This window comes from Pan paniscus, chromosome 20 (genome assembly GCF_029289425.2).
Source record: "Pan paniscus chromosome 20, NHGRI_mPanPan1-v2.0_pri, whole genome shotgun sequence".
NCBI classification, from domain to species: Eukaryota; Metazoa; Chordata; class Mammalia; order Primates; family Hominidae; genus Pan; species Pan paniscus.
The window spans coordinates 23,452,210-23,465,955 of NC_073269.2; the positions used below are offsets into that span (position 1 = coordinate 23,452,210).

Here is a 13,746-nt window from a genome sequence, read left to right on the forward strand (position 1 = left end):
CACAGCCCCCACCCCAGGCCAGGCAGGCCCCAAACTCACCTTCACAATCACAGCACCTAAATAGCTCATTTATTTAAAAGGACTCTTTTGGAGGGGCCCTAGGTAGTGGGGAGTAATGACTCCCCTTCTCACCCCCAGCCCTGGCAGGGGTTCTAGGCAACTCAACCAACCCTCACACACACACACACCCACTGGGGTGCACCCAAAGGTGGCCTCACGTGGGAGTCAGAGCTGTTATGGCCGTTGGAGCTCAGGGGCCACCCCAGCTCCTGCTGAGGGTGGCTCAGGTGCCCTGAAGTGAGGGTACAGAGGTGGCCCCAGTTTGGGTTCGGCCTCTGCGTCTCCATGTGGCAGGGAGGGTGGCCTGAGCCCCTACAGCTTATCTGGCAGGACCTGCAGGCAGAGGGGAAGCCAAGCTAAGCAGGGAGTCCAGGAGAGGGCCGCACCACAGAGCCACTGAAGGAGGCTTCATTCGTATCCTGTCCCCACCGCTTCTGGCTGTGTGACTTTGGGCAGGGTCCTGCCCCTCTCTGGGCCTTGGCGAGGCTATCTGAGCTGCAGGTAAAGCACTTGGCGCGGGGCCAGTATGCAGTAGGCGCCCATGCGTGCTAACTAGGGTGAGTATGTTCATTCATTTCGGAGGAGATTCCACTTCGGACATTTTCAGGGCATTGAATGTTCTTAGGCTAAAGGAGACAATGCCAGTTATACAGTAAGTGCTAAGTAAATGCTGATGAATAACAAAGGAAGAGGACGGATTCCATCTCAGCGACTCTAAGGCTGGGGTTGGGAGGCGTGGGGGTGTGAACAAGACCTGCAGCCACCGGAAGGGGCCCTCCCCTTGCTCCCTCCCGCCCACCCATTCAGGCCCACCTTACCTCTCGCCGTGCCCCGTCTGCCCGAGGGCAGGATCCCCTCGTCCTGTGCTTGGAAGGAAGGCAGAGGTGTCGTGGGGGCTGCAGACCTGCGTCCACACCTTGCTGTCTTCCCCCTCCCCTGTTTTCTGGCCCCCCCCAGCTCCCTGTCCCCACCCCCACGCCCGCGGGTCCCTCCTTCCTACCTGGTTGCGGGTCTTGTGCGACTTCTGCATCCAGGCTCGCCACTGGTCGTAGAGGCGGAAGCTGAGGTTGGAGCAGTACGCGTGCTTCTTGAGCCAGCCCAGGAACTGCTTGAGCTCGCGCCGCACCGGCCCCGAGCTCGGCTCTCCGCCCCGCGGCTCGCACGCCCCGCCGCCCGGGCCCGGGCGCTCTGGTGGTGGGCGGAGCGGCAGTGTCAGGGCGCGCCCGGCAGGGGGTGCGCGCGGGCAGGAGAGGGGAGACCCCGGCGTGGCGGGACCATGTTCCCCTCGGGGAACCTCCCTCCCCGTTTCTCAAGGACCGAGTCCTCCCCGCGGCCCTGCACAGCAGCCCAGCTGCGCCCCTGGCCCGGCTGCGCCCCTGGGGAGGTGGGGGGGAGGGGGAAGGAAGGGGCTCCTCCTCCACATCTCCTCCAGGAACCCGATTCCTGTGGCCTGAGCCAGGTGCGAGTGGAGTGGGGGGAGGGGAGAATGAGAGAGGCCAGAGCCGGGGGGATGAGACACAGAGACAGACAGACAGCAGGGCGCCGAAAAAGAGAAAGGGAGAAAGACGCACGGATGAGAGAGCCGGGGCCAGGGATGGAGAGATGGAGACGCAGGGTGGGTGAAAGCCAAGGGTGTCAGCCCAGGAGGAAAGGGCCTGATCAGGGTAGGACAGAAACCCTGGGGACACAGGGACAAAGAGATCGAGACAGAGACACAGAGGAAGAGTGACAGATGAAGGGAGACCAAGTGCAAGATGACCCCATGGGACAGTCCCCAGCATGGGCCCATGGGACAGGGAGTGGGCCAGGAGGGCCAGGTGGGAGGCCTGCCTGTCGGTCCAGCTGCCGGCTGCAGCCAGCCCCCAGCAGGCCGGCGGATAAGGACATCGGCCTCACGTCATAAATAAAGCCGGGGACCCGCTGACAGGCCCTGGCACGGCCCCGGCCCCCGCCGCCCCTGCTGGCCTTCCCCGGCCTCCCCAGCCTCCCCTGCGGACGCAGCGGCCTGCTGGCTCCTGTGCAAGAATCGCAGGTGCCGGGCACGAGCAGGGGCCAAGGCTCAGGCCCCTCCCGGCTGCGCTTGCTCCCGCCCACCCCTGAACCTGGAGGGGCCCAGGATAGGGGCTGGGGAGCTGGCTGGAGCCTGACTCTACCCCTCCCTAGCTCTGGGACCCTCTCTGGGCCTCAGTTTCCCTATCATCTCACGAGCCAGAGTGAGCTTGGTCTTCCCGGTGAACTAAGTTTAGACCTGTGTGACCTCCTAGAGCCTCAGTGTCCTCACCTGAGAAAAAGCGGCCTCCCTTGCAGTGAAACCCTGGGGGGATGGGACAATAAGTACCTCCATGCCAACTGCCTGCAAACACTTAGGTGGCACCCACCATGTGGGCACTTGCCACAAATTATGTCATCCAACCCTCATAACAGCCCAAGGCAAGTGGGATTCTCGACCCCACCTTCCAGATGGGGAAACGGAGGCCAGACATTCCAAGTAACAGCTTTCGTTTCATTTCACAAAAGAGAGACTAGAGGCCTGTGGACCCGGAGAAATCCCAGACAGCAAGAGGAAGCAGACCTAGGCACCTAATCATTCCCATCCCCCTGCCTTGATCAGAAGGAGAAACTGAGGCCCATCAAAGTAGGAGTTGGCAGCCCATTGGCCTTAGAAGCAGGGGTCTCAAACTCACTGGCCCTCTTAGGAGGGAGTCTGAGTGGCCAAAACAGACCAGATGGGGATGGGCAAATGGAGAGTGAGGGTCCTGAGAAGGGGAGACCACTGCTGGTGGGGGCTGTAGGCCATGCTGTTACATTTTCTAGATAATTTATTTTTCTAGGGAATCTAGGATATTTGTGTGAAAACTTCCTGGGTTTAAAATTTCTACTAGTTGGTCAAACTTTTTTTTTGTTTTCCAAACAACAGGCCAAAGAAAACAGATCCAAGGGCCACATTCAGCTCTGGGGGGGCCACCAGTTTGAGACTTCTACTCTCTTGGAGACAATCAGGAAACAGGCTGGGCATGGTGTCTCACACCTGTAATCCCAGCACTTTGGGAGGCCAAAATGGGCAGATCACCCGAGGTCAGGAGTTCGAGACCAGCCTGGCCAACATGGTGAAATCCTGTCTCTACTAAAAAATACAAAAATTAGCTGTGCATGTTGGCGCGTGCCTGTAGTCCCAGCTACTTGGGAGGCTCAGGTAGGAGAATCGCTTGAAACCGGGAGGCAGAGGTTGCAGTGAGTGCAGATCACACCACTATGCGACAGAATGAGGCCGTGTCTCAAAAGAAAAAAAAAAGAAAGAAAGAAAACAAGGAAACAGAGGCTCTAGCTGGTTTCGGACTGGCCGCTGGATCACCCAGCCCTAGGAGGGTGCTCACCACTGCGGGGAGTGGAGGCGGCTGTGGGGTGGCTCCACTCACTCCAGATCCCCGCTTTCTTGGAGCCATAGATGCCAAAGGGGTTGCAGCGCACTTGCACGAAGTACACGGTGCCGGGTTTCAGGCCGGCCAGGCGGCAGGAGGTCTGGTTGCTCACATCGTCCACCACCTGGACAGTGAGGACAAGGTCAGAGTAGAGGGCGGGGCCTAGCAGGAGCGGGGGCGGGGCCTGGAAGGAACAGGGGCGGAGTCAGGGAAGGGGCGGGTCACCTTCCAGTCCACACTGTCCTCCACTCGGTAGCGGATCTGGTATTTGGCTTGAAAGAGGAAATCCTTGAGGGCGGGTGGCGACACCCAGCGCACGCTCAGCTGGTCCTCCAGGCCCCCGACGCGGCTCACGTGCACGTCGGGCGGGGGGTCCGTGGTCACTGCGGGGCAGAGGAGGGCCCCTCTCAGCCTGGGACTGTCTGGGTTTAACTCCCCCCAGCAGTGTGGCCCAGGGCACTTGGCCTAGATGGAACCTGTCTCTGTTTTCCTCCTCCTCCCTCTGCCCCCACCCCCAGGACTGGTGGATTACACGATATATAATATTGGAGAAACACTCAGCACCTAATTAATGTTAGCTGCTATCACCATTATTATCTGTGACGGGAGAAACATAATCCTATCTTCAACTGACTATGGGAAAGCAGCCATTGCGGGGTTGATGATATTATTATTATCATGCTTAGGAGGCCAGGGGCTGTCAGGCCGTCAGCCTTCTGGGAACCTCCCTGCCACCCCCTCCCCACTCACACCTCCCTTCCACTCTTACTGAAATCTTTGATGTGACATTTTGCTGGGTGCAGAGAAGCAACTGAGGCTTAGAACTTTCCCACTGTAGCGTTAGGATGTGGGGAAGAGTGAGGCAGGCTGCGGGGGCAGGGATGGGGGCTACAACCCAGGCGTATGTGTGTGTTGGGGGGTTCTGAGGATCCTTCTGGGGGCCCCTGAGGGCAGCAGGGTGAGCTGGCCTCTCCCCCTGAGGCCTTGGTGAGGGGCCTAAAGGGTTAAGGCACAGGCCTGCTTGGGGCTGAGAAACACCCTAATTAGATTAGGCTCAATTCTGCTCACAGATCATCCATTTCCTGCCTCCCGCCCTGCGCCCCCCAGCTCCAGGCCTCGGCTTCCTGGGGCGCCTCCCGACCTGGGCGCCCCCTCCCCTCTCCCCAGGGCCCCCTCCTGCACACCTGGGCTGCCGAGGGGGAGGTGGCCAGGCCAGGTGTTCTCTGTGGAGTGGGGGTATCCTGGCTGTTTCTGGGGGCTGCGGACTGATGAGTGGATGCTCAGCTACTTACCTACCTTCCCTCTGACCAGCAGGGACAACCCGGGAGTTGCCGGGCTGGGGAGGGGCAGGCGGGACCCTAGGAAAAATGAGAAGGTGCAGGGGACCCCTCGGGATGCTCGGTGGGTGGGGCTGGTGCCGAGGGAGGGGCCTAGCAGACACTGGGGGCTCACCCACATCCAGGATATCCAGCGTGAGCACATCGGAGCGGGCAGAGCCCAGGCGGTTGGTGGCCTCCACCCAGATCTCATAGGGCGTAAAGAGAGCCAGGTCCTTGGGGATGTGGCAGGAGTGGGGCCCCACTGTGTGGTACTCCTCACATGTGTTGTCCTGCCCATACCACCTGCGGGGATGGGAGGGCGACAGGACGCATGAGGGTTCCTTGTGGCCCCCAGACCTCACCATGGCAGCCTCAGAGTGCAGACAACACATGGGGGCTCAGAGAGGGTCCGCGTTGGTCAAGGTCACGCAGCCAGCCTGGGACACACACATCGCCCTCAGGCCACCACCAACCTAAGCTTGTACTTGAGGGAGTAGTTGGTGTGCAGGAAGGTCTCCCCGTGGGCCCCTGGCGTCCAGCGGCAGGTCAAGTCCTTCATGTTCTTGGACCAGCAGCTGATGTTGACGGGTTTCTCTGGGGGCACTGGGAGAAGGGGAGGGTGCAGGAAGCAGGCTGAGGGTCTGGACTAGCTGAGCCTGGGCCGAGGGGTTGCTGCCCACCCACCAGGCCCCCACCTTGGAGTGGAAGGAGGGCAGACAGGACAGTCTCAGCCCTGTGCTGAGAAATGCCAGCACAGTTGGTGTGACAACTGCAAGGGCTCTTGAGAGGCTGGTGACTCGATCTCCGGGTTCTTTTTCTTTTTTCGAGGCAAAGTCTTGCTCTGTCCCCCAGGCTGGAGTGCAATGGTGCCATCTCAGCTCACTGCAACCTCCGCCTCCCGGGTTCAAGCAATTCTCCTGTCTCAGCCTCCCAAGTAGCTGGGATTACAGGTGCCTGTCAGCACGCCTGGCTAAGTTTTGTATTTTTAATAGAGATGGGGTTTCGCCATGTAGGCCAGCCTGGCCTCGAACTCCTGGCTTCAAGTGATCCACCCACCTCAGCCTCCCAAAGTGCTGGGCTTACAGACATGAGCCACCTTGCCCGACCGGGTCTCCAGGTTTTCATTCCCACCTCAAAGACCTGCATAGCCATGCCAGTGTGCCCACAGCTCATCCCCAGGCCAGAAGGCCCACAATTCATGCCTCACTCCAGAGGGAGATGCCGCTCCCAAGAGCTACCCCTGGGGTGTCCTGGGTGCCAACTTACGGCCAACATAGAGGCAGGAGCCAGCCAGGATGCTGCCGTCACGAGCGTGGCACACGAGGTTGTCCCCTGACTGCTGCCTGGACCCATTGAGGTTGGCCAGGGCCAGGGCCAAGGTGGAGGCGTTGAGCACACGGGAGAGCTCAGGGGGCAGGCGGCGCCCGTTGAGGGTCCAGTAGAGGCCCTCGGCGGTGGTTCCTGGTGGGTCTCCGTGCACTGAGCAGGTGGCCAGCAGGGAGGAGCCGATGAGAAGCGTGGGATCCTGGGGACTGATCACAGCTGTGTCTGGGGTCAAAGAGGAACATGTGTCAGGCCAGGGCGGGGACCCTCCAAGCCCCCAACCATGCCAGGACCTCCAGGGTTCATGGTGGTCCTGAAAAGACGCTGTTAATGATTGTCCCCCATTTTACAGATAGGGAAGGTAGAGATCAGCTGGGTTAAATGCCCAGGGCAACACTGGTGGCCAAACTGACAGACCTGGAGTTGTCCAGGTCTGTCTGACTCCAACACTGGATCCTTCCAAAACTCTTCATCACTGACATGCTTAAGGTTCTCTGAGGGGTCACACAACTCGGGCATATAGGCTCATTCGGATCCAAGTGACTCTTGCTTAGCACATTGTTATGACAAACACTATGCTTTGCTTTTTTTTTTTTTGAGACGGAGTCTCGCTCTGTCGCCCAGGCTGGAGTGCAGTGGCGCGATCTCGGCTCACTGCAACCTCCGCCTCCCGGGTCCAAGCAATTCTTCTGCCTCAGCCTCCCGAGTAGCTGGGACTACAGGTGTGCACCACCATGCCTGACTAACTTTTGTATTTTTTTTTTTTTGAGACAGAGTCTCGCTCTGTCGCCCAGGCTGGAGTGCAGTGGCACAATCTCGGCTTACTGCAAGCTCTGCCTCCCGGGATCACGCCATTCTCCTGCCTCAGCCTCCCGAGTAGCTGGGACTACGCGCCCACCACCACGCCTGGCTAATTTTTTGTATTTTTAGTAGAGACGGGGTTTCAGCGTGTTAGCCAGGATGGTCTCGATCTCCTGACCTCATGATCCATCCGTATGGGCCTCCCAAAGTGCTGGGATTACAGGCGTGAGCCACTGTGCCCGGCCAAGTTTTGTATTTTTAGTAGAGACAGGGTTTCACCATATTGGCCAGGCTGGTCTTGAACTCCTGACCTCGTGATCCACCTCCCTCGGCCTCTCAAAGTGCTGGGATTACAGGAGTGAGCCAATACACCCAGGCATGCTTTGCTTTTTATTTTTTTAGCGACAGGGTCTCACTCTGTTGGCCAGGCTGGAGTGCAGTGGCGCGATCATAGCTCACTGCAGCCTCGATCTCCTGGGTTCAAGTGATCCTCCCTCATCCCAGCTCCCAATTAGCTGGGACTACAGGTGTGCACCACCACACCTGGCTGATTTTTAAATATTTTTTTAGAGGTGAGGTCTCGCTAGTTTGCTCAGGCCAGTCTTGAACTCCTGGCCTCAAGCGATCCTCCCACCTTGGCCTCCCAAAGTCCTGGGATCACAGGCATGAGCTTCGGTGCCTAGCCTTCTTTATTTTTCATTCTCATTTTGTTTTTCTTTTTTGGCAACTAGAAACAAAAGATTGTGGGCTCTTCCTGTGATACTCCCAGAGCCTCACACATAGTAGGTGTTTCTGTGGGGGAAGGGCATTGCTTAAAATGAAAGCCCTGACCCTTACTTGAATCATTAAGAGCACCAATTTTTTTTTGAGACGGAGTTTTGCTCTTGTTGCCCAGGCTGGAGTGCAATGCCGCAATCTCTGCCTCCAGGTTCAAGTGATTCTCCTGCCTCAGCCTCCCGAGTAGCTGGGATTACAGGCACACACCACCGTGCCCGGCTAATTTTTGTATTTTTAGTAGAGATGTGGTTTCACCGTGCTGGTCAGCCTGGTTTCGAACTCCTGACCTTGTGATCCGCCTGCCTCAGCCTCCCAAAGTGCTGGGATTACAGGGGTGAACCACTGCACCCAGCCTGTATTTTTAGTAGAGTCCAAGTATCGCCATGTTGGCCAGGCTGGTCTCGAACTCCTGACCTCAAGTGATCCACTAGCCTCAGCCTCCCAAAGTGCTGGGATGACAGGTGTGAGTCATTGCGCCTGGCCTAACAGCACCATTTATTGAGCACTTGTTGTGTTCTGAATACTGGGCTAAGACTACCTACATTTTCTCAGCCAATCCTGCTTATATGTTAAAGATGAAAAAACTCCGGCTCTGAAAGATGGAGTTTCCTTGCTGGAATGAGGGAAGGCCATACTAGTTAGGCCCAGATTTTCTGGTCTCCAAAGTTCTGTTCCACACTGCCTACCTCTGGAACTAAAGGCAGCCCTGGCAAACTGCATGTCCCCAACTCCCATCCAAAGGGACTTGACATCATCGCTGTTTCCCTCCACTCAGTTTTCCTCATCTGCAAAGTGAGAACGAGAAAGCTCTTTGTCTCCTGGGCTATTGCGAAAGTCAGAGGGGAAAGGACTTCCTGAACCAGGTTGTGTGTGAGTCAGGTACTAGGCACAGGAAACTTGGGGACGCCCATGGGTGGTTGATGCCTCCTCTCCTGCTGGCCATGAGGGCAGCCCAGGAGTTCCCTTTCTGGAGACCAGAACCTTGTCCATAGGGAAACCAAGGCCCAGAGAAGGAGGAGGGGGTGCACAGGCCAACCTCCCAATGCCTCTCTGAGTCTCAGTTTCCCCATCTGGAAAGTGGGCATCATGGCGTCAATGTCATGGGGTTGGCTGGGTGCGGTGGCTCATGCCTGTAATCCCAGCACTTTGAGAGGCTGAGGTGGGAGGATCACATGAGGTCAAGAGTTTGAGACAGCCTGGGCAACATGGTGAAACCCTGTCTCTACCAAAAATACAAAAATTAGCCAGGTGGGGAGGGGGTGGTGGCCCATGCCTGTGGTCTTAGCTACTTGGGAGGCTGAGGCAGGAGGATCGCTGGAGCCCGGGAAGTTGAGGCTGCAGTGAGCCATGACTGCACTACTGCACTCCAGCCTGGGTGATAGTGAGACCCTGTCTCAAAAAAGAAACAAAAAATTTAGATTTAAATTTATAAAAACCAACAAAACAAACCTCATGAGGTTGTTTGAGAGGAGTGAAAATATTGTTGGAGACAATATTTTCCCATGAGATCTTTAAACCAAGTTGACCCGGACTCGAATGCCCCCAGCCTGACTCAGTGTTTTACTTTTTTTTTTTTTGAGACACAGTCTCACTCTGTCACCCAGGCTGGAGTGCAGTGGCACAATCTCGGCTCACCATAACCTCCACACCCAGCTAATTTTTGTATTTTTAGGAGAGACGGAGTTTCGCCATGTTGGCCAGGCTGGTCTCGAACTCTTGACCTCCAGTGATCCACCCGCCTTGGCCTCCCAAAGTGCTGGGATGACACGCGTGAGCCACCGCACCCGGCCTCAGTGTTTTACTTCTTTGTGCCTCTGGAAAGGGGCTTCTCGTTCCACACAGAGTGGTTGTAAAGACTCATCCACTCCTTTGTTCGTTCACGCGTTCATCTATTCATTCACAGGGTACCTATAGTGTGTCAGGATCTGTGGGCACTGGGGTGATGCCCAAGACACACAAAAGTCCTGCCCTTGTGGGCATCAAATCCAAGGAAGCAGCAGGAAAAAGGAATAAATAAATATCTAAGACAATAACTAGGGGAGAAAGTAAAGCAGGGGCTGGAGGAGGACAGAGCAGCGGCAGAAGCTTGGGAGGCCTGTCTGGGGAAGTGACCTTTGAGCAGAGACCTGAATAAAGTAAGAGAAGTAGCTGTGACATTATCTAACAGAGCATGTCCAGGCAGTGGGAGCTGCAAGTGCCAAGGTCCTGGGGCAGAGGCGGTGGGAAATGAGGTTTGAGAGGTCAGAGACCCTGACCTGCAGGGAGGAGGGATTCCAGGGTTCTCAGCCGGGGAGGGAGGGATGCGGTGAGATATGCGTTAAAAGGACTCCCCAGGCGGCTGGAAGATGGGACTGCAGGAGGCAGGGGCAGCCCAGCTTCGCAGAGATGGCAGCCAAGGACAGGGTGATCCTGGCCCCCAGGGAGGCCCCCTGAATGCCAGCGCTGCCCTGCACTTGCCCTCACTGCCCCAGATGGGCGAGGTGGGGTGGACACGGTTCTTGGGCCGGCCCTGATGATTTTCCGGGGCAAACTTGGCTCGAGGGCTCTGTCTCGCTGGAGCCTGGAATCGCAGTTGCGCTTGGGGCTTGGCCCAGGGCTCGCCGGAGGTCTCCGCGTCCGTGCGAAGGAGCCGGCTGAGCGGGCCAGAGCCGAGGAGGCGGGGGCGGCCGAGGGGGCGGGGGGCTGGGGGCCAGGGGACCGCCCTGGAGGTCCCAGGCAGCCAGCCGCCCGCTAATTCGGAATTCCTTCTGCATGAACTCGGGCGTGCCAGCGTCTCTGCCCCGGCCCACCCACCGCTTCCTGCCTGGGCCCCCCCAACAGAGTGGGAGGCATGGCCAGGCCTGCCCAGACCCCAGGCCCTTCTCAGCCCTTCTAGAGTGGGTCTCGCCCCTCCTGCCCCCCCCACCCGCCAGCATGGCCTGGGCAGGAAGGGGCTCTCTGGGGGGTCCTGGCTGGGGGGCGCTGCCCCTCTGCCACACCCGCCTGGCCTGGGCCCGCGTGGCTCACTTGCCAGCAGCTGCAGCTGCCCTCCCGGGGCTGGGCGGGGGACACCGGGCGGCGACGGGTTGTGGGGGGAAGGCAAGGCCAGGCGGGCCTGGACAGACCAATCTCCCACCCCCTTAGCCCCAGCCGGTAAGGTCAGAAGGACACTTTCTCCTCCCGGGATATGGGCGCAACACCAGTGGGAGAACCTGGGCAATTGACTTCCCCTCTCCAGTTCTCAATTTTCTCCTCCATAAAATGGGAGGAGAAATATGTTCTACTTGCTGGGGAGATCAATGAGATGTGATTGCAATCCAATGTCCAGAGGGCTCAGAAGCCTGAAGCCCCCAGGAGCTACAAAGATGACAGCCCCTCCCAGCTCTGGGGTCCCGGCTGACTAGGCACTCCCTCCAGGCCTCCACAAACAATGGGCTAAGGCACTGGGGACAGAGATGCACGCACTCCAGGCCAGGCGGGGGAGCAGCTGGGAACAGCCCACTGAGCCGGAGTTGGTGGTGGCTTGGCTTGGTTTGGAGGGCCTCCTAGAGGGCTCCCCAAAGCAGATCCCTAGGTTGGGCTTTTGAACAGCCCCCTTTTCACTCCCTGCCTCCCCTCCTTTCCCGCAGAGCTGGGGCCTTTAAAAGTTTTTTCTCTCCTCTTTTCCCAATCTGGAGCCACTGCCGTTATTAAAAAGGAACACCATGTGTTTTAAAAGGGAAAAGTGTGAGATTCTCTGCAAGCAGGGCGGAAGGGTAGCCTCCATCCCAGGGTCCCCACGGGGGTCCCCATCTCCCGTCCCGCTGGTACCTGCAGACACTTTACGACCCACCCGCCTGCTGGTCAGGTGCTAAGACACACCGTAAGTAGAAACATATTGCCGAGGTGTGAGAATCTTTTATTTAATTTCTTCCCCCCTTAAAGGAAAAAACACACTTACAATGCCCCCCCACCCCCTACACCTTCGCCTGCTGCTCTACTGGCTGAAAACAAAGCTTGGCGCTCACAGTGGCACTCACAGGCGCTGCCCACCGCCTGGCAGAGCCGTCAGGGGCCCTGGGAGGGCCCGAGGTAGCCCCTCACCTGAAAGCCGGGGGAGAGCCAGGCTTTCAGCAAGTGCCCCTAGAAGATGCCCGGACCCTGCCCCTTCCCGGAGGAGCCCTACAGGCAGCCCGCAAACAGCCCAGCACAGGGTGGGTGAACCTGGGAGCAGTGTGTGCCCGGCTACCCCCGGGGTGGCACGTGCGCCTGGATGGGGTGCGTGGAGTGACTGAACGTCTGGGGCGAGTGGTGCCTGCCTCTGTGCCCCTGGGTCGCCTCCCCTGTGGGATGTGTGTGACCGTGAATGTGTGTGTCGGGGATGGAATGTGTGTGCGTCCGCGATGGTGCGCGAATGTGCATCTGGGATGCAGTGTGCGCGAGTTTGAGGGCGAGGGTGACGGGCCACAAGCCAGTGTGATTCTTTGTGTGTCTCTGGGTGTGTCCCAGAGCGGGTCTGGATACGGAGACGTATCCTTGCGGGGGTGTTCCTTGGATGGGGGGCCCCAGAGTGCCTGAGGCCAGAAGTCCCTCCAGGGCAGGGGTCTTGGCCCGTAGAGCAGCGGGTTCCCAGTGGGCCCCCTCAAAGTTTGGGCCTGCTGGTGCCCGGACTCACTGGCTCCCGCTCCCGCTCCCTCTCCCTCTCACCCACTCGCTCACAAAGATTCCTCTCGCTGGAGGCTCTCCGCCCGATGCAGCCTGGCTGAAAACCGTTCTAAGCGCTGCCGGTGGCGGGGACTCCGCGGACCCCCGTGCGCCGGGTCCCGCAGGGGGAGGGCGGTGGCGCCGGCCCGTGGAGAGACAAGTCCCCCGGGACCCCGGGCTGCGTGCCAGGCGGCCAGAGCGGCCCCCCTGCAGCCCCGCCCTCCCCGTGGGGCTCATCCCTCCGCCTTGGGGGGGGCCCGCTGGGGGCCCGCACCCAGCGCGCCAACCGCTTGCGCCCCCGCCTGGGAGCGGTGCCCTGCAGTCCCAGGGGCCCAGAGTCCACCGAAGCAGACGCGTGCGCCCGCCACGTCCTGGCATGCAGAGGGTCTCAGGCCGCGATCCCCCCAGCCCCCGGGGGCCTGGCCTGGCGCCCTCGGCCCAGCTGCCCAGGTAACAGGGCCTCGGGCGCGGAAGCAGGACTCTCTGGACAGTGGACTGCGGCGCCGTGTGCCCCGCAGGTGAGGGCGCCCCGAGGGCTGCGCCGGGGGCGCCTTCCTTTGTTCCCCGGCCGTCCAGGTGGCGCCCGCGCCCCCTCCCCCCGCGGCTGCCCCCGGGGCGCCCGCCCTCTGCTCTGGCAGGGGGGAAGGAGTGGGGCGCCGGGTACTCACGGGCTCCTGATCCGCCTCGCGGCGCCCCGAGGACGCAGAGCAGCAGCAGGGGCAGCAACGGCGGCGGCCGCCGCGCGGATTGGGCGGCGGGGTCCCGGCGGCCGGCGGGCATGGGGCCGGCGCTGCCGGGGGCGCGCGGCGGGCTGCGGCTTGGCGGCGGTGGCGCAGGGCGCGGGACGCAGGCCGGGCGCGGGAGGGCGCGGGCCGGCGCGGGCCAGGCCGCCCGCACGTCGCTGGGCGCGGACGCGGAGGCCGGAGCAAGTCTGAGCAGCCGAATTGACAAGGCGCTAATGCGCCGCTGGCCCCGCCCGGCCCCGCCCCCGGCCCGGCCCGGCCCCGGGGGGGCGGCGGGCCCCGCACCGGCCTCCCCGCCGCCCGCCCGCCCGCGGGCACCGCGCGCCCCGCCCGTCCGGCCTCCGCCCCACCGAGAACCGCGCGCGCCCCATCCCGCGGCCCAAAGCCCCCTAAATCAACCCCTACCGGCCCAGGACCTCCCTCTCCAACCCTGCCAGCTCCAGGCTTCCCACCCCCAGTCTGGGACCCGGCACCCCCAATCCCGTTTCCATAACCCTGCCCACTTCCCTGCACCCTCCTCTCAGCCCAGTGCCTCTTCAGTGGCCCCTTTGGTCCCCAACCCTGCCCCGCTCCTCCATTCCCCCTTCCACGGCCCAATCTTCTGTCTCGGCCCCCACCCCAGCTCTGGCCCCGCCCCCCCCC

The 13,746-nt window shown here is 60.4% G+C and overlaps 1 protein-coding gene across 8 annotated transcripts; it reads right to left on the bottom strand.

The window, feature by feature from the left end:
- Positions 1–52: 52 nt before the first annotated feature.
- On the bottom strand, positions 53–13,316 carry CRLF1 (cytokine receptor like factor 1). Of its 8 annotated transcripts, none has more exons than XM_063600031.1 (10): positions 13,030–13,289; positions 6,065–6,346; positions 5,272–5,401; positions 4,932–5,101; positions 4,664–4,744; positions 3,705–3,862; positions 3,435–3,603; positions 1,061–1,248; positions 879–921; positions 53–393 (listed from the first exon to the last, which is right to left on the bottom strand). In XM_063600031.1, exons 1-10 carry the CDS (start codon positions 13,139–13,141, stop codon positions 380–382), a joined length of 1,347 nt encoding a protein of 448 aa, XP_063456101.1. In that variant the 5' UTR covers positions 13,142–13,289; the 3' UTR covers positions 53–379. The 8 variants fall into 8 exon arrangements, with proteins under 8 accessions (XP_063456101.1, XP_063456100.1, XP_034799995.1 ...); XM_063600030.1 differs by having other exon boundaries at positions 879–926; XM_063600032.1 differs by lacking the exon at positions 53–393 and adding an exon at positions 406–686.
- Positions 13,317–13,746: the final 430 nt, after the last annotated feature.